At 34.0% G+C, this 25,762-nt stretch overlaps 1 protein-coding gene across 1 annotated transcript; it reads left to right on the forward strand.

Annotated features, from left to right (window-relative positions):
• The first annotated feature begins 108 nt into the window (after positions 1-108).
• LOC144445664 (uncharacterized) lies at positions 109-19,393 on the forward strand. Its single transcript, XM_078135299.1, has 12 exons — positions 109-465; positions 4,040-4,096; positions 4,540-4,680; positions 7,117-7,466; positions 9,739-10,697; positions 11,011-11,143; positions 12,016-12,081; positions 12,474-12,570; positions 13,214-13,256; positions 15,561-15,640; positions 16,169-16,324; positions 17,122-19,393. The coding sequence occupies exons 1-12, from the start codon at positions 343-345 to the stop codon at positions 17,230-17,232; spliced, it is 2,316 nt and encodes a 771-aa protein (XP_077991425.1). The 5' UTR covers positions 109-342; the 3' UTR covers positions 17,233-19,393.
• The last annotated feature ends 6,369 nt before the right edge of the window (positions 19,394-25,762 follow it).

Consider the following 25,762-nt stretch of genomic DNA (forward strand, 5'->3'; position numbering starts at 1 on the left):
TAGATAAACTTCGCCTTATGACCCCTGACCTCCCACCAATGAAAATAACGAAGTATCACCTGACTTTTAGTGCCCTCTTTATCATGTTTATTACTGGTAGCGGGTACTTTCATTTCTGCCAATATGAACATTTTCCTAATTTGCATATATAATATCCAGGAGATAGTAATAATTTACCATATGTTACTGTGACGTTGCTTTTGTTAACCCCATTAGCACAAACGATTCACACGCGAAAGTATCGTGTGATCAACGGGAGCCCGGAAGTGAGACAAAACACCGAAGACGGGGAACAAAAATACCGAATGGATTTCTAACACTTTTTTAACGCCAGTATGTCACATGCTAACTAGAAGAAGACAAGGCAGAAGTTTAGCCATGTCGTATTTCTGGTCTTTTTTTTGGTTTCTATGTCTCACTGCACTCTCAGCTGTATGCTATTTCACAGATTTATTGCGTGGAAAAGTAAGTTATTGTTTATATTATTATATATATGTATGTGTACAACAATGTCATACATCATTCACGGAAGCGTCTGTGGACTTCCTGGTTTAATACATTTATTGGTTGATTGCCATTTATAGTAACATGACTTTATCTGAGGATGATACCACAAACATGTCATATACTTTAAATATTCAATTCTTTTTCTTCATTTTCAGATTTTTTCATTCATACATTCATTTTTATTATTCATAGAATCATACACACATCTATCTACATATCTATCTGTATACTGTATTGTGTTTCTTTTTCTTTCTTTTTCTCCTAGCCAATATCAAAATTGTTTCGAAATAATAATTTTCTATACATACCATCTTTTTCAACAATTATTTTTAAAATGCATCTAGTGAGCATAGTGAGCAATACGGCATACCTTACAAATTATGATAGTTATTACCATATATATTTAACACTATCACACCCACTACTGTGATCACAGACAAGTAAGAAATGTGCAGTGATATTCTGACTGGTATAGTTCTAATTTCCAATGTACATGTTTATTCATGTTGAGTATGATGGCGCAAATTACCAGGAATGAAACAATTCATTGGGTATCACTATATTAGAAACACTACAATCTTGGTTTCAAAGCCTAACATGCATATCAAACCATCTCTTCATCAACACAGGTTTTTTAAAAAATTAAAAATAAGTTTTAGCATACATTTACATGATTTTTTAAATGTTTTTTTTTGTATACTCACTTCCATCCAATATGGGTGCATGACAGACTCTGCCCAACTATTAAAACAGTGCAATTTCATGAAATTTGATCAATGAATGCTTGATTTACTTTGTGACATTTTGTTGTAAGAATGTCTTAGTTTAAAGAGGCATTGAAGCTATCAGATACCTTTATTCAGGATATCGATTTTGACAAGTTTTCTCAAATATCATAATTTAATTATAATATTAGTTGAATGACAGTTATGGTTTATCATATAATTAAAATAAGGTTATGATGTCAATTCATATTACCTGTCATTATCTAAAAATTGTTACATTGCATGTTGCTGTGAATTTAATCTCATCACTGTCAGCATCACAGGAAAAAAAAGACAGTAATCCTGACAGTGTCAAGCTTATTTGAGATATTGCTTTTTGACTTATTGCTAAAAAAACAAAATATCACACTCCATACTAGGGTTGTCTTTATTGTCTAATATGAGACAATTCAGAGGGATTTAAGTTTCTATTGTTGAAGCCAAGTAATTAGTGATATTTTAACAAATACATTGTAATTTGTAGGTTTATAATATAAAAACAAAAAACAAAATTGCAAGCCTTGCATAAACCAAGTTTGCAAATTAATTTATGGTACTTTTTTGCAATTCAGTTTGTGTCATACTAGCTATGAAAATGTGTGGTAAATAATTTAGCCATATATTTTCATTCCTAGTTACTACATTTACTGCATGAGAAGGCCTGGGGGAAGGCAAATATGAATTTCAAAGAGCACATTGTGAAAGTTACTGGTATAGTGAATAGACTGTCCACTCTAAATAAACCTGTAGGTGGAAAGGTCACCATATGATTCATTCAGTCTGTTGTTTTTATTGTTTCACTATGTTGCTGCATAAATGAGATGCTTGTCCACTGTTGATCAGTTGTCAGTTGTAATGTTTTTGCAGGTGTTGTAAAATAATGTTCTACAAAAACAAAAATTGTTGTGTTTAGTTCGTTTCAAAATGTCTGACTCAGGTAATTTGTGTTATGTTTGTAAGTTTGGAAACTGACCACTTACTGCATTTACATTCCGATTTATTCATCCAAAATGTTTCTAAAGGAAATACATATTTGGTTAATGTCAAAATTGGTACTAAAACTTGAGTATCTGAATGATTTGACCTTTAACCTTTCCCTTCTGTAAGTCCTCTATGCAGAATCCTTGTGATAAAGTTTGCATAAATATGCAAAAAATGATAACAAAGACTGTTGTCAAGGATTAATGTATTATTATAAGGACAAATTTGCAGAGAATAGAGATGTTGTAACTGCCTACAAGGCTCAGTTTTGTTATGATTTGAGTTTGAATTTAGGTGTAAAAAACATTTGTCTGTCGGAGATTTAGAAAATGTTTGTACAGAACAAAAAAATGGTCCTATGTATTCCTTGTGGTGATACAGTACTATAATGAAAACCAGGGATTGAATCCTTGGCCTTTAAACTTAAGTTCTCTCAAACATACATTATCAGATGACATTGAAAACTTATAGTTCATATCAATGTGCTCATCCCTCTATAAAATAATGAAACCAAAATATGTGTGCACAGATGTTACATTAAATAGGATTAGAATCTGTACATTTGTTGTTGAAGGAAAACAATTTGAAATTATTTAACAACCTTGATTTTAAATGATAGTGCAATGTTTTGTGTTTTTTCCTTGGTGTACATGCCATCATGGTCAGTGATTAAATGTTATATCTAAAGTGAGTACATGTAAATTTCAATGTAATGTTAATATTGACATTATATGTATCATATTACAAAAAAAGAAAACCAACACAAAAGAAAACAAAAATACAACATGATGAATTTAGAAATATGAAGTACAGGCAGTCTGTGTTGTTTAACATAACTGAAAAGTCCCAGGGTTGCTGAAGTCCATCGAGACTAGAATTAAAGCCATCATTTCATATCAATCATGTAAGAACAAATACAAATATCAACAAATCGGACATGTGGAATATGTAGAACACTGTTATTGTACTGCCATGTGTCACACAAATCATAGAATATTTACTCTTTCCTGAAATGGTTAAATTTTATCTTGTTTAGTATTTTCCCTTGGGCCTATTAAAAAAAGTGTTTGGCTCCGGATACCCAACTCCACCTACTTTTTCACGCCAACCCTAAACATATTTTTGACATATTCAAGAAAAAAATAATAAAATGGCGAAAATTGTGAAGTCTCACAAGAAATAGTGGATGTTGGAAACTGACATCAATTTAAAAAAGACAATATAAAACTGTTCTCCCCATCTGTAATGGCTGTATCTGATGAGAAGAAACCAATAACACAGAGACCATATGGAAAACAACGGAAAACATAACTACCTGAATTAGACACTCACATTTGAAAAAAAATATATATTAAAAACATAAAGTAAAAAATCTACCTACCACACCTATTATAAAATTGAGCGTAATCACAACCACAATTTTTTTGTTAGGCCTTAGGTGCTGATACAAAAAGTCCATCTGTCAGTCCTATCAGACGTACATGTATAGCTATCAGTGTTCAGTGAATTTTTTTATTATAAAGCTTACATGTGAAATAAGTGAGAAAGACTTTGATTGAATTATTGTACAAATGATTAAAAATTAAACCATACTAGTAGTCCATATGCAGAAAGAATATTGATTATCACATTTGTTAATTCTTTTGGATAATAAAACATTTTTCAGTATTTATGAGTTCCAAATTATGTAATTTAACATGGCACTGGGGAAATATTATTCTGTTTCAAATTTACACACAAATTGTATATTTTAACTATATTCATTTTTATCATTTTATTTTTGACAGAAAAAGAAAGGCAGGACGTCGGGCTCAGCTCTACATCAAGTCTTACAGCAAGATAAGGTATGTATTAGGAATTCTATGTATACACAGTTTAATTCCCTGACATGTAGAATATATACCAACCTAAGTAAATGTTTCACTTTATGTGACAACAGTAGCAACATAATTGTGTTTTAAATTGTATTACCAGGACTGAGGTATGTTGAAAAGTCAATGGTTGTCCTTTTGAAGCATTGATGCACTGTACTGACTTTCAAGTTAAAAAGGAAGCCAATGGAAGTTATGAAAACAATTTAAATTTGACACAATCAAACCTAGTGACAGTGATTTTGTACTCTTTAAGTTTTACTGATCATTTATTAGAGAGTCATTCAAAAATCTGTTCAACATATCAACTCATTGTTTGTTTGTTTGTTTGTTTGTTTGTTTGTTTGTTTGTTTTTTGTGTGTTTGATTGTGTGTGTTTATGTGTTTGTTTGTCTTCATTTTGTCTGATTGTCCAGGTTTTCCCAATTAATTCTGAAAGTGGTTGGGAACTGAGCGGTTTTTATCATGGAGTAAGGTTATGGAAACACAAATTTGTCATCTCATCTCTGGATCACCTCATCTATGGTTGCAATACAGTTGTTAATGCTACACCCCAGGTATGTATACTATAGTTCTGTCAACTCTGCTTATTGAGGTACATATAGGGCTTGAGTATATATCAATTGGTAGATGCAGTCATTTATTCAATTAATCATTATAATTGAACAGACCAAAAAAATATAAGTTAGATCATCACGAAATCTTGATATTCTTAAATGTTGAATGTAGAAAAAAGGATATGTATTATATATTCATGTACTGGCTAATATGATATCTACTCATAAGCCATTGTTACTGATACTTCTGTTATTCCAAGGTGACAATTAACGGGCCTTCCATCTCTTCATCCTATTCTAACAAACACCAACAATAGATATATAATTTACTTGTACGGTAGACAGTTACATAACTTGACATTTTCACATTTTAATTTCTTTTGTCAGTTTGATGAGAAATTAATCATGTGTGTACCATATGTAACAAAAATGTATAGAATTTCAAACATATGGTGGAAATACTAATTATGGACTAAAACAAGAATGTTTAGTAATTAGAATGGTAGCATGTCGAAACTGAAGGTTGTTGTCGAAAATAACTTATGTAATGTACTAGTCATGTATTTTGAAAAGCAATTTGGAGATGTTGTTAGGGTAGACTGGCCATTGAAGATAGAGGCCACTTCTGTTGTCTGTACTTATGGACAGATGAGAGTTATTTCATAGTGAAAGAACAAAAGAGAAGTGTGTTAACAGTACTAGATACAAGTGAGTGTATCTCCAATCTACTTTAAAAGTGCATATACTCATACTGATACACACACATACTGATACAAACACGTTCACTATAAATGCAAGCTATATTTTAGAACCTTGCCCATGGGAAACAATAACCCACGCTTTAATGGATTTTGATAAGTCAATCCTTAAGTCTACTGTTTGAAAGTCAATCGTTATTCTTTCAACCCCATGTTGAAGTGACTTCTTCAAGTTAGCAAGTGGCTGGTCAGAAATGGTGTTATCTCTGGTCAGAAATGGTGTTATCTCTGGTCAGAAATAGTGTTATCTCTTCTTGTGGCGCAAGGAAGCTTTAATGAATCAATTTGAAAGCCTTATAGTTTGACATGTATAAGTGTATATAGAAGAACTGTTGTCTATCATTTTGACTGCAGATCAATACTCTCTTTAACAACCTGTGTAAAAGGTCATGTTCTGACAAGTTAGCAGCGTAATCTTTAAAAGTAAAAGGCTGTTTGTTTGTCAATGATGGTCAATCATACAGTGTGACTGATAAGGTCATTCACCTTAACACTAACTAACAATTTGTCTGATCAAAAACCTGTAATAATAATTAAGGGATGGTAAGCCTTTTGTACATTAACTCTCTTAATTAAAGTGGCCATATGGATGAGGATTGGGTATTTATTTTGGAGTTTTAATTTATAAAACAATTTTACCATGGCCTCCTACCTGAAAAATCAACATGAAATAATATTGACAAAGTCTGTGTTTGAAACTCAATGCATTGAAAAATGCTAAAAAATGTGTAAAAAGTTTGTTATTGTACATACAATAACAAAGATTTTACACATTTATTATGTTTTTGCAATTTATCGAAGGACTTAGCATATGTTGTTTCACATTAATTTCTTCAGGTAGGAAGCCATGATTTTTTAAATTAATAATCTACTTTAAAACCTGACACCGTAATATATATATAGGGTGTAATTACGTATAGTTACAGAAACCAAGTCATTGAAGCCTGATACCCTATGTATGGGGTGTAATTACATAGTTACAGAAACCAGAGTCTGACACCCTAGATATAGGGTGTAATTACATAGAGTTACAGAAACCAATGCCTGACACCCTATATTTAGGGTGTAATTACAGAAACCAAGTCATTAAAGGGTTAATATTTAATAGAGGACACAATTTGTATGGGGCAGACCTTGGAAAAAAGAAAAAGAATGGTTATTGACCCTGCAGCTTGCATCAACAAATAACTAAAATTAATTAATTACTGATGTGATATTATGAGATCGCAATGCCAGAAGTGGGTAAAAGTGTTACAGACATCATGATACATGGTTGTAGACACTTTTACCTGGTAAACCTTGGCAGCCATTCACTGTTCAATTATCTTATTTACAATAAAATCCTTGAATATATTTTGTAAAGTTTCACGTTAAAATTTTTTAAATCACTTTATTTCTGATTAAGAAAAATTAACTTACTAATTAGTTTATGAACAATGTGATATTCTGTTTGTTATTATTAAAATGTAAATTTGAACATTTTTTCAAAGAAGTCTCTACCTTCTTGATAATATTTAATAGAATTCTACGGCTCCACTATTGTGTAGGAAGTTTTCATTATGTATCAGATGATATCATAGATACTTCAATCCTGAAGTTTTTACGACTTGTAGCACCTAGAGACAGAATCTTCTTTTGAGTTCTTTTCTAAGAGTTCTACTTCTCTTTGCTGTTTCAGGAAGTGTTAAATACTCTGAAAGATGTCAACAAGAATAAAGAATGGGACACATACACAGAATACAGTGTAGTAGTGCGTGAACCATGTAGTAGTAATGGTAAAATTGACAACTTAGACAACTGCAGTGGTGGCACTAACCAGCAGCAGCAACAACAACAACAGCAGCAGCAGCAGCAGCAGCAGCAACAGCAGTTACTACCACATCAGATCCTTACATTTGATACAGTAAGCTCAGTACCTAAATACAACACCACAGCACACCAGTGTAGGAAGTTTCTGGTCAAACTATCAAATTACATTCCTGGTATTACAGTAGTTGAACATGAGAATCTGGCTATCAATATCACAAGGTGAGAAATAATTCATGATTTATTCTCCATCATCACAGATTTGTAACCATGGTTAATGTTTACATGGAAACCAACAAAGACTACATGCCATTGATCCACTAGTACATGTCCGATTAATTAAAACATTCAAAATAAAAATTAATGACAGTAATTAAGTTATTAAAACACCTCTTCTCTTATTTTTTCCTATCTCATTATCAGACAATCAGGACTCTGAACATAATCCTGTAATTTCAGTCAGTAAGAAATATATTGATAAATATGACTGTAAAATAGTTTTATTTTATTTATTTATTTATTTATTTATTTATTTATATATTTATTTATTTATTTATTTATTTATTTATTTAGTTAGTTAGTTACCTGAACTGAGCACAAGTCTTTCTTTGGCTTTTACAAATATGGTTGCTCATATCTATAATTAGTAGTGGAAAAATATCGTAGGCCACAGGGGAATTTTACTTGTATCAGATGAAAAGTGCTAAAAATGGCTAATGGAATAGCTTGCTCAAAACAAATCAATTCTTAATTAGATATAGTGTTCTATGTTATTGATTCCATTTCATTATTCTTTGACATGCATACACATATCTCATGATTCTCATTGCCATCTATGGTAAACGTTATACATAAAAAGAGCAAGGCTTTCTACCATTTCTGTACAGTTTCATGATTTCCATCATGTTAAATTCATACCAGCACTTCCTGGAGGTCACAACTTCACTTTGTCTAAGGATATTTCATTGGTGATACAGGAAATATAAATAAAGTGTCTTTGGACCACTGTAGTACATAAATTACCATAAGTGCTCAATTTGATCCAATTTATCTGTCAACCAATAATTTAGAGGAAATTGCATTAGATGTGTCTCAGTATTACTGGTTATTTTATCTCTTCATCCCATTTAGCAATTACAAAGTTTTTGGAACTAGGCCAGAATTCATGTTGGAATCACATTGTATTGTGTGATTTCCATAAATAGAAACATGTAAATATGAATACAGTACACAGCGATTGTTTACCAGGGACATGCCTAGACTACCATTAATACTAGTATTATGTACATGTATAATGTATTCCCTTAGACTACTCCTGGTACATAAAGGACCACATTCCCCCCCCCCCACACACACACACCCACCCCCACCTCTACCATCTCCAGACCTCATGACTTTACTTGGAAAACTAATTCAAGTTTTCAAATGATAGTAATTTCCCTTCCCTTTCTAATTACTGACAATGTCATTTACTGTGTTGTCAAATTTAACGAGTCTGTTTTTTTCCTAAAAACAAAATGAAATATCCAAACTACCATATATTTGTTAATGATAAAATACATAATTGTGTAGAATATATGATGTTGTATGTGAGGTTTGCCATATTGTTGTTTATTGCTAATGCTTTGATATTTTGTTAACTTGATAATGAAATAGACCACCTGTTCACTATAAACTATACACAGTGGAGAGACATTTTGTATTTGTAATGGCTTAATTCTCTTTACTTCATTTCCTGTGGGATACCAAATCATGACCTACATACAGGATCACATAGAGGTCAATATGCAGAGGTCATGCAAAGTTCACATGGTTCTTATCTAGATCAAACATATTTTGTTTTGTGTTTTCCTTGGGAGGGTGGGGTGTCATTCTTTTGCACCATGGTTAAACTACTGCATATTTTGTGTGAGATGCATGAGTAAATTTGTTAAACAGTAAGAAGGTTCAATTATTATGAAACTTCCCAATCTCTGTTGGTCTGCATTTGTGAATTCTAAACACCAATTGAATTGAACAGTTTGAAGTACACAACCCCCTTTGTGCCAGCTCATCACCGATGCTTTAGAAAACTGAAAAGAAGCGTGTATTTTGAAAGCGAAATCTATTTAATCCCGCCCACAACAATACACCAATTTATGATTCAAGATTGATCGATTTTGGCCCCATTCAAAAAAAAATACTGATATTAAATTTACACAGTTGTGAAATATATGAAAACAACTTAATTTATTATAAAGAAATATATCCTTATAAAGCAAATTAACTGTCACCAAGGCTTATAACCATTAACACATGAAAAAGTTACTGAAACAGAGTTCCTTACAGACAATACTAAACTCTAATATAAGTAAATTGTTCTCGATTTCCAATACACAATAGTTGAACTTCAACTTGAATGAAAGTTTCTGATCAGATTTCTTGACATCATATAACACCACAGCTGCATTGCTCTAATCAGTCACTCTTTGTACACACTATTTTATCTGTACAGATGTTGGCAAACAGACGCAGATGAGTCCACCTGGATGTTTCTGGAACCCCCAGACACCAATATACATGATGTTGTGTGGACATATATCCAAGCTAGACCGTTACAAGACAGTTCTGGTTCTCTCTTGACAATAGCTGTCTGCCCAGAGTATCAAGATACACATATTGAAAAAATGGTAGTGACACAGCTTGCCTCTCTCAAGGACTACTTCCTGTTACAAAAAGTGAAACTACAACTGTCTCAGGAAGACAACATAGGATTTAAACTGAAAGCGTTTGCTGGACAGCTGAAGAAGAGAGCTCAGACTTTTAGTTTCAAGAAAGACTCACAACAGTTGGACAGTGCAGATGCACAGGCTATTCAAAATGAACTGAAGGCTTCTGGAGAAGAAGAAAAAGCTGCAGAAAAACAAAAGAAGTCTCCAAAAGAGAAAAAAACGGAATGGAAATTGGGAAGACGACTAAGCTTTGATTTTTACAAAAATACATCCCCAGAAAAAGTGGCAAATAAAGCAGCAGAAATTTTGACGGAACCAGATAGTCCGTGTACACGTAGCCCAAGCAGTAGCTTTGATAGTACCTGTGGTAGTGCTACAACTCCTGTCATTCCTGAAGAATTAGAAACAAGGGCAAGTTTACCAAGAAGACAAAATGATTTTCAAAGTGCAAGAGATACAACTCCCATGAGAAAGAGCAGGTCAGAGAGTGATGTTGAAGACACAAAGAGAACATTAACACAAAAACTGAAAGATTTAGCAGAGAGCAGATCAGCAGCAAGGAAGACATCGTTTGATAAATCTGACACAGATTCACAGACTTCCAGCACTGTGCAAGTTGATGATACAAGAGATGTTGTTGAGAGAAAACCAACTACTAGCAGCTCTGAGGGATCCGTATCAAGTACAGGACAAAGTACTCCAACAAAACACACCAATAAAGTTACACCGACTCCACCATCCAGTAAGAACTACAACTGTGTTGTAATATCTATATTCAATTTTCAGCCATAACACTGAATCTTTGAGTGTAACAGAATGTTTCCACTTGAAACTTTCACCAACTCGGTGTGTTTTGATTATTTCTTATACAAGGTAAATCAAATATGAATTGAATGCATAGCACAAAGCAGTAAACATGAAACACCTGATTGATTCTGACTTCACGCATACTAATGAATTAAACCTTTGAACTTGGTCAGTTTTTTTCAGCCAATGAGATATTACTAAGCATATTATTGATAATTAATGGAAATTTTGAAAATTTTGTCATACAGATATAGAAATGAAACAGTATAGAATATTGGCCAATCAGTCGGCAGCTGAAGTCTTAGCAGAAGCTTTAAGAGCAGCCTCCATAGATGTATCAGCTAGTGAAGCTGATCAGAGAAAGCAGACTGGAGGTTGGCAGTAAGTAAATCTATAACATCTGTACATGTGTAACTAAGACAGAGAACACTTCACAGACCTGAGATTTCAGGGATACTTGATATTACATATTACATGCATATACTACAAATGCATAGAAAAAAAACCCAAAACAGGTTATATAGGATTGTAGACATCTTTGCAAGTAAGACATCAATCCACTCTGAAACCAAGTACAGGGAATTATCATATGGAATGTATGATGTACTGAAATTAAAAGCTACCATTGATGATATATCTCCAAATTGGTGAACATCACAAAAAGTGCAAATGAGTCGCATATTTAATATACAAGTTACACTAATCATATCTTTGGGAGCCATGGTAAGTTTGATTAATTATTGATGATATATCCCCAGTTGAAAAAATCATGTTAATTATGCAAATTAGTCCTGTAATATGTAAATACAAACTGGAGGATGACATCTATACAACAACCAAATAAAGGATCAGATTTCAGACTTACAACTTTCAGAGTAGTAAGTCTCAGAGTTTGATCACTAAGTATGTGGAGTAGGGATTGAAATGTGATGAGAAAATGAGAGCAAATTCGAAGATTGCGTTCTGTGTAAAATATATAGATTTATAAGCAGAACAACTACAGACAAACACCAGTTGTTATATACAGAAACAGGACTTGAGGGGGAAATATGGTAGTGGGTATGAAAGAGAACAAGCTCTAGTTTCCAAAAAAATATATTCTTTATTAGAAATTACACCAAAGTTCAGTCTCACAAAACAGACTTTCTTCAGGGATCTGAAAATGAAATATAAAATGTATATTGAAAGTGCAGAAAGATACTCAAATACGATGACAATTTTGTTTCTGACTTTGATTATTTTTTATATTTCAGCTTTCAAGGTTTAGAGAAAGAGGTGGTCATTTTGAGGAAGCAAACAGATAGCACAGGATATCACTCGTAAGTTCCATTACCACAAATTTGACGTTTCTGTCACACATTTTGGAATTTCACCATAGTCAAGGTATTTGGTAGATCAGTGAAGCAATTACACCATGCTACTAGTGCTAGTAGTCAGATCTCAAATTACACCTTGCTACAAGTGCTAACAATTGCATCTCAAATTACACCATGCTACTAGTGCTAACAATTGGATCTCAAATTACACCATGCTACTAGCGCTATTAGTCTGTAAGGTACGCTGTGATGGGGCGCCCTCACACATCGGCCAACCCCTAACAGAGAGGAGGCCGGTGAGGGCAAAACGTCACAATGTATCTTACAGTCTACTAGTGCTAGCAGTCAGATCTCAAATTCATCAGTATCTCGATCATTAATTGCTTTATTTGCAGGTTTCTTGGCAAAGGTCTTATTAAAGCACCACCCAAAGCAGTCTATGAAGCTGTAAAGAATCCATTGACCAGATTCACCTATGACAACATGGTGAAGGTAAGCTGACTATGAAGATTGGTATAAAAATGATGATGATGATGATGATGATGATGATGATGATGATGATGATGATGATGAGGAGGAGGAGGAGGAGGAGGAGGAGGAGGAGGAGGAGGAGGGGGGGGTGGTGGTGGTGGTGGTGGTGGTGGTGGTGGTGGTGGTGGTGGTGGTGGTGATGATGATGATGATGATGATGATGATGATGATGATGATGATGATGATGATGATGATGATGATGATGAGGAGGAGGAGGAGGAGGAGGAGGAGGAGGAGGAGGATGAGGATGATAAGGATGAGGAGGAGTAAGAGGATGGTTGTGATGATGATGATGATGATGATGATGATGATGATGATGATGATGATGTGGATGATGATGATGATGTGGATGATGATGATGAGGGCGGTGGTGATGACAACAGTGGTGATGGTGGTGGTAAGGGTGACAATGACAATGATTGCAAACACCATTTATACTTTGTTAGATGATATCAAAATCAAAGATTTTCCACATTCGTCAACTCTTACAGTAGCTCAAATCATAGTTTTTTCAATAGAACCCTTAATCAGTTTATCAACTGTAAAATAATATATATTCTTTAGTAATATAATATATCCTTTCATATTCCATCATTATTTTCAGAAATTGGATGTGATAGCTAATTTGGGAACAGGAGTACAGATACGTAAGTACTTTTACATGTATTGTTACATCAAAACACTTGTCAACATGAATTTGCTACAATGTAAGTTTTATGTAACAAGAAATTATGTAAATGATGTCATCACTAACTTGGTCAATAACTTAGGGTTCAGTTATAGGTACATGCTTTATTGGTATACGTACTTCAGACTTCTGACATGATAAATCATTGTTATCACATCCAACCCCCTTACTACCAGCTTGGAATCTGCAGGTCTGCAGGTTCAAGCTTTGCCATTGCAGGTTCAAGCTTCGCCATTGCTATTTTTTTCTAAAGTGTTAAAGTCCTTGGACAAGATTTGAATCACGATGCTCAGTACCTGCAATTGAATTCTACCACCTTGGTATGCCATAAAAATAACAACTATTCACTTTCATGGTTGAACCATAACTTTCACTCAAAGTGCCATATGTGCTTTACTATAGGCGCATGTCAGAATAAGCTGGCCTTCTTGATCTATTTTGAGCCTCTAACATGAGGTGAAATGCTATTGCAGGTACTGAGAATAAATCAGCCTTCTTGATCTATTTTGACCCTCTAGCATGAAATAAAAAGCTATTTCAGGCACTGAGAATTGTGATCCAATTACCCATATGTATAACTGGGGACTTTGGTAGGATAGACATTGCAATGTGAATGCTTTAATCCTACATACCGAGGCTTCAATGAATTGTATGCTCCCCAGTGAGTTGAAGAAGTATAAAAGGGATTTGTGCTAACTGCTAAAAATAGAATTCTTTTTGTTTTACAATAATTGGGCATCTAATGAAGTAACTCCCCCTTGAACAGATCAAGTACATAGAACCATATCTCACCTTTATAGGACAAAGACATTCTTCCCTAAGAATTCCGACTACACTATTTTGTATTTTGTTAAAACAATAGCCTGTAGTGTAGATCAAGACTCTCAGGGTGGTATTTTAAATATTAATAAACTTGTCCTTAAATATTTAAATACACTGTAAAGCACTTTGATCAGACCAAAACGGGGTAGTAAGTAAATCAATGATACTACCTTGGTAATTAACACTTGTATTGTTCTACATGTATTGATTGACTTGCATACTAATCTCAATAACAAGGAACATTACACACCATGTGTTGTTACTTTTCCACTTCCATGCTTGATCCAAATGATTTCACATCACTTACAAAATATTCACAATTATTAAAGGAGATAACCCTTTAAAATAAATGTATTGTAGATTAATAAGATTTTACAAACAAAATATTTTTTAATATAAATTGCCTATCAGACATTTTTTTAAAAATTGTTTGAATTGTAGTATGCATTTCAATTACTTACAATACTAAGAATATTATGTCAGCTAGATTTGATTGATATATAATACTTCCCTTGCACAGTTTCTACAGTGTTGGCATTTTGTACATGAAAGTAAGAGTTATAGCCACTTCAATTACGGTACTTACAGTAATCTTGTACATTTGAAACACTAACTGCAAACACATTAAAGAAGCCTTTTCCACAATTACAGAAGCTGATTGATATAGCCTTCAGACATATTCATATTGCAATTATTCCTGTATTGACATGTTGGTGTTATTTGTTATATTGCATGTTGAGGCTTTTATATATTTGTTGGAGATAGGTACAACAGAAAACTGTTACATGATAACATAATTTACATATAACTGTCACCGACATTAAAAAAACAAAAACATTTTAATACATTCACTAAACTTTCTATATCATCAAAGTCTTTTTATTCATGCAACCTTACTGTGCTAGTAATTATGCAAAATGTTTTCTTCATTGTGTAGGTTCAGTCACAGACAAGGAAAATTGTTTCAGTGTGTGTTTGTGTATTGTGTTTGTTATGTCATTATAACAGGAAGCCATTGTATATTTAGAAGTCTATGTTTACATTGTGTTATTGTAATGGTGTCTTCACCTATTAGATTGTTTGACTACTGGTTTATTGTTTCTAGTTTGTGTGACTTGTCTCAAGTACAGTTACAAAATGTTAGTTTAGAATCTACTAATACCATGTTGTTGGATGATTTTTGCTCGAGTTGTGTCCGCCACTTGTAGATGACAGAAGTCAGTGAAAATTCATTGCACAGGTTAGATCCTAACAAAATGTGAGCATCCTACAAATTACTTGAAATCATGAATACTCAGACTATCGATATCTCTTTGCTTTTTGCTGAATGAAAAATGGCATGTTTATGTTGAGATAGTAAGAGTATATAGTTTGTTCATTTGGATATAGATCATTGGGTATGATTTACTTCTTTCTTTTTATCACTTTGTTTGTCTTACAGTACACATGGCACATGAAATAACTCAAATATTTCGTAAAGATTCAAGAGATTTCTGTATTCTACAAAGTAGTAGAATTGACGTAAGTGATATTTTGTCATTCACTTGCTAATTTATCCCATACCAAATACAAATAGTGTGAAATGCTAACAGATGAAAAAGTCTTTGTTTCCAAAATTTGAAATCCTTAGTGACTGTTCTGTCATGGATACAATGCTTTTGTTAAAAGTGTAGTTAGTAGGTAAAATCTACCTCAGTTTCTCTGATATTTTATTAGAGTTTTTTTTTATAAAATTTATGATGCAAGTATGGAAATGTAAGATTTACCTTACATATTTCCCCTCTTTGCTACACATTTACCCAAACCTTCACAATTTTTATGAAATTTGAAGAATATTGTATGTTTTTTTGTGCCTTTCAATACTATAATGACACACCACAAAATTGATAAATTTTGCCATTCCATTTCGTAGAATGGACAGGGTAGAAATCAAGTAACCATCCAAGTAATAGAACCAGTTGACATGTGAAATTGACATCGTAACACTCCATGATAATTTTGATTTGATGAGAGGATGATAATCATTTTTACTGTTCTGACTATATGTAGGGTGATTTGTACATCGTTGGCATGACATCGGTAGACTGGCCAGATTGTCAGACACCAGAGAATGCAACAAGAGCTACTATTCTACCCAGCGGTTGGGTTATAGAACCTGCTTTCAGGAACAGAAAAGTACAATCCATGGTAACTTATATGGTTCAGGTAAGTCTGTTGTCATAACAGCATACAACATCCCATTATCTGTTATATAAAACAGGTTCAATTAAGTCTGTGTTGCTATGACAACAATATCCCATTGTCAGTTATGTCAGACAGGTTCAGGTACATGTAAGTGTTGCTATGACAACATATCATGAACACCCTATTATCATTTATATTGAACAGGTTCAGGTAAGTTTATGTTGCTATGACACCATATCAACATGCCATTGTATAAAGTTATGTGAAGCCTGATAACAGCTATCAAAGTTTACCTTTCCTTGATTGTTGTACATCATTGTCAATATCACAAAGATGTGAAATGCAATTAAGTGACATGTTTTGTTGTGTACATAGTGCTGTGTACATGTCAAAGTACATATTGTGGCAAGTCTACTATTTCTCTAATAAAGTCCTACTTTACTTACTATGTCATGTCTGCAAACACATTAAATCTCATTTACATCTGAGTTCACTGTTGTTCCCTCTAACAACTGTTGAGATTTGACAATTTATGTTTATTTCTCCCTGTCTACAAGTGTTTCTTCTCTGAACTGTAACTGTAGAGTATTACTATATTAAATAGTGATACATAGATCATAGGAAGATGCACAGAAGTACAAAACTTCTTTTGTGAAAGTAGACAGTGTCCTTCCAAAAGTAAAAGCAATTTTGTCAGGGCATTTTAAATACTTGACAATGATTTCTAGACTTGTTCCCATTTATGAAATCACAAATCAGTTTCAAATTTTTAAATCACTTCTAATGAATTTATAATAACTTGTCTTGTCATATTTCAGATTGACATTGGTGGAAAAGATGTTCCAGCCAGTTTCTTTAACTTTCTGTCTAAGAGGCTTCCACTGAGCATTGCATATCTGCGGCAGTATTTACAGTCAGGCCTGCCATGATGTATACAAAGGCTATAAGTCTGGATAACACAAGGCAGCTTGTTAGTATAGTATTCAACAAAAAATTAACATTTACAATTTTGTGTATATTTAAATAGAGTGAGGAGCATTTGACTAACATTTATCAAAGGGCATTTCAAGTTAATAGTGCCATTAAAGTCTCAAACACAAAAAAATAATAAACAATAAATTAAAATAAAATAAAATAGAATGAAAGAAGAAAAGGCAAACTTTGTAAATATATGCTCTTAAAATACCATATCAATTCATGGAAATATTCATAGACTCTTGGGTTATAACATTTTAATCTTTATCTATGTCAGTCATATCATTATGGACGAGAACAACTCATTTTTCATAAAATTTTCTTGTGGGGTGTGATTTCCGTATTCCATTGTCTGATAAAATGATAATTCATGAACAGACTGTGGTTGATATTTATTCACAAAAGCAGTCCTACATGTATCAACAAATGAAATACTGTTAAAGTTAGGGATTCTGTGTACATACAACACATTTAGTGAAAGTAACAATTTCACTTTTGAGAGTTGCTAATTAAGTAGTAGTATTCAACAAATCATATTTAGTACATCCAAGAATATATTAACGAGTTACCCACAGTATTGACAATCCAAGTTTTGCTTTTGCTATGAGTAAATATAGGCAGTTAGTGAGTGTAAGAGTATACTATACTAGTACCAGTGCTTGTAAAATAGCATTGAGCAAAGCATGTTTGAAAAAATATTAACCCAGGCACAGAAATAGCCTCCCAGCTCCTATACATAGGTAGGGGTCATTTGTTCTGCATGCAAGATGTAATCTGTTGGGAGAACCTCTATGTATGTACATAGGGTTATCTACATATACGAAGACTTAGACAGTGATGTCAGAATGTTTAGATATAACAACATGTGTAATTGTATATACAAAAATATCAATAACATATCTTACAACTGCACAGCCTCAGGGCCAAAGTACATTTACGTACATAGGCATGTTGTCACAGTGCACAGTTTGGAAGTAGGAAGGAAGAAATCATAAATGTACATTCAGTGGTGCTCAGGCTGTAGTGAATGGTTGCAATTTGATTTCAAATACAAACTTGCATTGTACATGGCACAGTTTGTACAAGAATTGAATAGTTATCCATTAAACCTGATGAAATGAGCTGTTTATTACAATCCATGTGTGATATTTGATGCTTGTTTTTAGTACACTCGTAAAGTCATTGAAGATTGGCCCTGTTAAGTTAAGTTAAAGATATATTTGTGAATTCATTTTATCAAGTAGGCATTTCGTTATTCAAGTATCCACTGTCATTTTGACAGAACTGCTTTATTTTCAGAGTACAACACTGAACACAGGCTGACTTAGAATATAAAAGTACATAAAACTATGTTTTAATCAGTTGAATGCATAAAAATACTTCTATCAATTGTTAGCTGCTTAATTTTTGTCTGTGTACAGATTTTTATGTGTTCAAATCGGAATCCATGAAGAGAAAAATTATACCACAATTGTTTTAAAAATATAATTTATCCAATGGTGCAGTGTTGTAGGATATATTAAGTACTTTCTTTATGAAAAGTAAAGAAATGTTATTTAGTGTATCGTTTTATAGTGCAATACAATATGTTTGTTATTTGTATGTTTATAAGTTGTCATTGGTTTCACTTCCTTTATATCATCACTGTGAATAAAAACGATATGAAAGTGACATAAATGACTAACTTACTAGCTAAATTTGGTTGTTGATTTCAAACTAAATCTGTACTTTAATGATTGTCTTTGTAGGTATAGTCTTGGGTATAGTCCTGTAAACTGATTTCAGCAAATATCTTGCCATCATATTAACATATTTAACTCCTGGATTTGATTCATATCAATATTACTACCAAAGCAGAGAAAGACTATAGAATTTCAATTAAGGGCGCAATGCTTTTTTACATCTCACACAATGTGTTTTGTTACAAAGTGACATTAAAACAAAATACATATACTGATAACACGCAATCATATACAATGATACATTTTGTCTCACTGTGAACACAAGTAAAGTTTTGTGTTTGAATCTTCTTCATTCGACTGTCAGTTGTATTGATTTGTGTTCACAGTGAGATCAAATGTATCAGTTTATATGATTGCGTGTTATCAGTGTATGTATATTTCTGTTTTATGTAATTTGTAACAAAACACATTGTGTGAGATGTAAATGCATCATGCTGCCTAATTGAAACTCTATAGTCACTCTGGTTTGGTAGTAAAGTGCAAGAAATGTGAGGGTTTCTAACTAAATATAACTATATATGTAAAGGTTAAGGACAGACATTGGTCTCTCCAACAACTAGAGTTAAGGTAGTACCAGTACTTGTTTTTAAAGGAGAGCATTTCAATGTAGATATTTTGTATGTTAGTTGTATTTTTGTATAATTTCTTTAGAAATGTTATTCTTTGGATTTATATAAAACAATGTCTTGTTTATCACAATACAGGCTGAAACCTTCATGCCAACACAACCATTATTTAGTAGTAGTCTCCATAGTAAGCTTGATGGTTGACATGGTAAGGATTCTTTCCACTCAGCCTACAAACTTGGTCATTCAAACTCGGTCTTTCTTGGAAACTATACATAGCGTATGATTGGTTGAAAAGTAACTTGATGCCTATATTTGGTCAAATCACCTGGGGCGCGTTCGATTTGCACAATCATGATCATGATTTATCAATCACAATCATGATTTTGCATTTGATAAATACCAATCACAATCATGATTGGTAATCATAGTAATCATGCCCCGAACCATGATTGCCATGATTACAAGATGGTGGACAACGTAATCATACAGGGGGATTGCGCGCCGGTGGCTGACGGCAAGTTAGAAATGACGGAAAACATTATGTACATAAATTGTGTTTGGTCTGATTGGTAATTTGTTATCATTGTAATCATTTTGATGATGTAAAATCATTTAATTTATCGGAAATATGCGAAACTTTTGAAAAAAATGTACATGTAAGTAACCATGATCGTGATTGAGCGTTTTGTTTACAACCGCGTTTCGAGAAATGACGTCAGATTAATCACAATCATGTTTGGGCAAATCGAATGCTCCCCTGGATGTGATCAAGTTGGCCAAATATGGAAATGTTTATGTGACCTTTGTGCAATTAACCTAGAATGTCAACACTTTATATGCTAATTTTATTCTCATCGTTTATACCAAATTCTAATTACAGAGTTTGCAGGCTGAGTGGCAAGAACAATTGCTTAAGTCAACCATCCAGTCATCTATGGGGTTACATTATTACAAGAATATGCTATGTCATGAATTTCTTATTTTGTGATATCTAAGGTCAGCTAGATAATGCTATGTGTCTTTTTTTTCATATACTAAAAGTTATCATTTCCCCCATACATTCATCTAATTTCAGTACTGGGGTGTCTGGTGATTTGGGGATGGAGTGCTGATAGGGATCTGGTGCTCAAAACAGGGTATTACATTAGGGAAATGTGGTGTTTGCAAGCTTTTTTGGAGTGATTGTTTCTGCAACATTGACACAGTGGCTCCAGTATGAAATTGTCATATGTAAATGATGTAAACAGTATTCTGCCATGTCTTCCAGAAAGTACAGAATTTACACTTATTTGTCAGCAATAAAAATGTGAATGAAAATGAAGAACATCTCAAAGTTGCAGTGGTAGAGGAAATTTATTTCAGTATGAGAGTGAGAGATGCATATTCAGTCTTTCTCTTTCTCTCTCCAACTTAGTGTTTGTTTGTTTGTTTGTTTGTTTGTCTGTTTGTTTGTTGCCTAAGGGGGATGGGCAATAAGTGTCGTTTTGTTACACTGTTTACAATTACAAACAGCAATAGACATAGGCCGCATTCAAAAAAACTTTCCAGAAAGTAAAACAAAATACATCATTTACCAAAGTTATAAGACCCAATGACATTTGAAAGAATAGCAGCGGCCTTCTTAGTCTTGTGCTGTGCTTTAATATGTCTGCGTTGGAGTAAAACAAACAAAACAGTAGTAGTAGTACAAATGTAGTAGTAGTAGTAGTAGTAGTAGTAGTAGTAGTAGCATTGTATAAAATTGTATACTTTTACCTACAGTATGTATGTGATTAAATATACATATAACAGGTTTATAATCGCAGCAATATCTCATATTAAAGTATCGAGTGTCCTTTGTTACTGTTTGTTTATTTCTGGCTGATCAAACATTCAAACCGAGATACGCTTACTTTATGATTAATTTCACACATTGGCAATCTTTTCAATGCGACGATATCCATCTCACGTTTCCAAGCAGCAAATGCCTTTAGTGTAACTATATCGGGTGCCTAGAAACGATAAAAAGAATGAAAGAAAGAATATCTACGTCCTCGGGTACAAGAACAAAAAAAAACGCTATTTCACTTACACGGTAACGTCGTCAATGCTAAAATCTTTTTGTACAATAAATTGTCTCCTGGCCAATATTAAGGTATAATACGCCATACATTACGCTAATACAGTTAGCATTATTCAACTCTGAAAAAAATGGGTTCTATGGCTATCGGAAAGAATAATAACAGTCCAAAGGTCAGATGAAACAATTAAGTCGGTGCAGTGCACTTTTTTTTAATCATTTATTTCTTGTGGTCATCCCTTTATCATCTCTGTTTCGATTGCTGAATAAAGAAGTAATCCGGCCACAAATTACAAGGGTGGGATAAGTTGGTTGCTAAGCAACTGTAGTGCGTCTGAAACACATATTGGATTAGCATACATCGGTATTTAGAAATACCACTGTTGTCCTTACAAGTGTTTTGCGTGGTCGGGTTGTGAGTACATTATATCCCGATCATTTTGATGGTGTGGAGGTATGCATGGTGCAAATATTGGTTTATTGGTGGCGTTACGGTCAACAGAGATCGTCAAACACCTGCCAATTGTCTCCATAGGACTTCTATGCATTGTCGTTACTCGATAGAAAAGTTACATTTGACAAACTTGTTTGATTGAGTTCAGTCGAACCAAGGTTTGCACCTCAGGAGCTCACCCACTCTTTGGATATTTGGATTCAGTATCACTGCTATTTTTGGGGACAGCACTGTCTGTCGAAGAGAGGATCTTTTGTACCCTGTCTGTATAGTGGAACGATGGATGTGACAATACCAGAACTACAGGTAATGTTCCAATCTTTCTATCCAGACAATAATTAACAGCAGGTGGCCTTTTCTACTTGCATTTATCAATTGAAATATTGAAATTGTAAAGAAGGCCAAACGTTTGAACTTTCCTTTGATAGTAATTGGAGAAAAATGCATCGTTTAAAATCTGTGTCGGTCTGAGGCTCGTACGTAAGAGTTGTCGAATGGGTTTCACATAGTTCCATGCGTCAGAAGAGTGCTACTAGTGATTTTTCGTCTGTCGTGTATTTGTAGACCATCTTGTTTTATCGATATCGATGTTGAACTGTATTCAAATGGCTGACCAACTCGTAAACGTTTGATACGATAAATCTGCGATCATTTTAGTGGAAGAATACATCCAGGTAAATGGTTTAGTTGTAAATTTAAAAAAAAACACCATTGGAGTCCATATTTTATGGATTGTTGATGAGTTCATCAATTGAACGAACAGGTAGTTTAAGAGCTCTACGTGACTTCATAATCATATGTTGTCTACCTTTTGATAATAACCTGTTAACACCTGTCCAACTATCCAAAAGTAATAATTTACAGTCTTTCATATTAAAGCTACCAGGATATCCTGGTAATTCCGTCGTGTTTTCTGTACTAAGCTTTCCGCTGCCAAGTATCATACCATATATATATACAGTACATAAATAAGACACATAATTCTTGTGATAACATTGTTGTATTGACAAATTTCATCGCTTTGTAAAACCAAACACGGTTTTTATTTCCACTCTAAGCTGACTCCTAGTAATTCACACATGGCAATCATGATTTACAACAAATTTGATCATTGCTTCATGTACGTACTTTGAATATATTTCTAATCGATCTTAGTAATATTTTAAGAACGCTATTGTCAGCATAAATTTGATCATGGACCATTGAAATTCATGGGATCGATCGAAACGCTTTGTAAAACAGGAAAGCAATCGACTTTTAAAATCTCCTCTTAGTGATCTAACGAGGTCAGTCAGAAAACCATACTCCATATATTTGCACAGATATATACTCAAATTTTACTAAAGTTTCCGAGAAAATCTGAGTAGTACAAGTACTACATGGTAGTTGTGGACGCATATAAGAATATATTATCATAATTATATGATATTTTTGATAAATAATATTTCATACATTGTCATCATATATACAAATAAAATCAGTTTAGATTTATCGATGATCAAAAGTAAATAGTTGCGCGTTAAAATCGATATCACTGAAATTTTTACAGACCTACTTTACAATTTACAAGTAAAGGTAAATATTCACTTTGCTAAAAGTCAGTTTGACTCTAATCTTGTACAACCACTGTGTTTACAAAATTAACCGCAGTTGACTCGGTGGATTTTAGTTACTCGTAACTTTGACGACAATACATTCGATCTCACGGTAAACATTTCGCTATGTCCAGTGATTAACTACGTAAACAAAACGGGATTTCAAGTATGTGTTTTATGCACTACTTAAATTTTACAAAAAAAACACCGTCGGGCTGCTAGCGGACAGAAAACACCTGCGATGGTAATTAGTCGGTGTACTTTTCGCTATCGTGGCATTTGACTGGTAAATCTACTCTCGATTTTTTTTTCAAGTACATTGGGCTGCATCGCCTTTTCTTAGTGTTTGTACATGGTCATTATAAGATGTGTGTAGTTTGATGTGTCAAGTAATTATTGATCTGCTGTTAGTTGTTAGCAGTCCCCTGCTATTCCCCATTGTACTGTTATTGACCAGTGTAATCGACGGAGTCAATACTAAACCAATTAAAAGTTGGCAGTAGCTATCTCGTGCCGTAATCTCGCGGGCTTGACGATCGATTCCGTGACCTCCGACCCCGTTGTTACCAGTTTTTTTTAGTGTCACTCTCTTCACAACTCAACAAATGAATAAGGACTCTCAAACTTTGTCATTTCCCGTTTTACAGGAGCAAAGGTCGGAAATGACGGAGCTGTTTCGCTAAAAGTGATGCCATGATGTCAGAAGCTAAGGATTCAGAAGAAGGAAGATGGGATTACAATTGTCATCCCAGCTTCAGGCAACTCGTACAAGAAGACGTATACTTGACAGATCACAAAGTTCGACCATTACAGCCGAATGTTAGTTCGAGACCTACTCCAGCAATGAAATTTCGTGAATTGGGAATTCCATCGCATCTCCTACAGGAAAGTTTTCTTGCTCATAAAGCAAGGAGGGAAATTATTGAAGAGATTCAACGAATGGATAGTTTGAATATAGAGAGACACATAACTTTGAGCAGACAGAACCACAGTATGAAAATGGAAAGGAGAGAGTTTCTGAAACGCCACAAGGATTTCATGAAGCGCTCAGAAACATGTGTTGGAATCAGACACGGTCGAGTTCAAGCCAGATTTCCCCACATACGAGGACATTCCAGTGTTGTGGTTGGACCCCGTGTGCTCAGAGATAATGGAAATCAGAAGGCAAGGGACCTTCTAGAAAAAGAAATTGAATCGATCAATGATGCCATTGAGGCCGTTAGACTATCACAAGACACTGTGCCATCTTCTTTACTGTCAGCAGCCCGTCGAAATTCTGTCTCTGCGTCAGGAAAACGTGTTCGCAAACTGGAAAGACGTCTATCGGCTTCACAGTTAGAAACCGGACATCTTACCAGTCCTAAAGTTGATCTTGAAAATAAGCCAAACACAGCGCCACCTCGGGTACGATCTCAAAGTACTCCACATGCATTGAGGCCACATAAAACAGTATCTTTCTCCGAAACCGTGCAACAACTTGGTGAAGGTGGGTCTGACTTAAAGCCCCCTCACAATCTATCTGGCTCTACTGGAGCGAGTCACCTGATTAATGGGAAAACTCCACGAAATCCACCAAAATATATAAATTTATCCAAGCTAGAACTAAGTGGACTGGTCAGCCCGGTCAAATATGATAAATTCAGTCCGAGGAAAAGTGGGTCCAGCGCTAGCGGACGAGTCAGAAATCAACTTCCTACATCCGAAGAAGTCCACGAAAAATTTCGAAATCGAGGTCGTCTGATGACATTAAAAGCTGCCACGGAGTTTGTCAAAGATAAAGAAAAGTTGGACTATCTCGTTAATTTTGTTGTCGGAGGAAGTACTACGTCAGAGAAGACAACCAAGACCAATGATGACGACACTGTCGCGAAAGAAGGATAATCAAACAGGTGGTCGTTTAATGGGATCGTACACTGGTAGGCAGTCTCGTCTACTTCCTAAATCTTTACATAGTGAATGTATGATATTCAGTTAATTATACATACAGAATAGTTCAAATATGTTACGCGCGAATATTACAAAATATGTGCTTCAGGCACACACATCTCGTTGTAAAATGTATTGA

Source organism: Glandiceps talaboti, chromosome 2 (genome assembly GCF_964340395.1).
Source record: "Glandiceps talaboti chromosome 2, keGlaTala1.1, whole genome shotgun sequence".
Lineage (NCBI taxonomy): Eukaryota > Metazoa > Hemichordata > Enteropneusta > Spengelidae > Glandiceps > Glandiceps talaboti.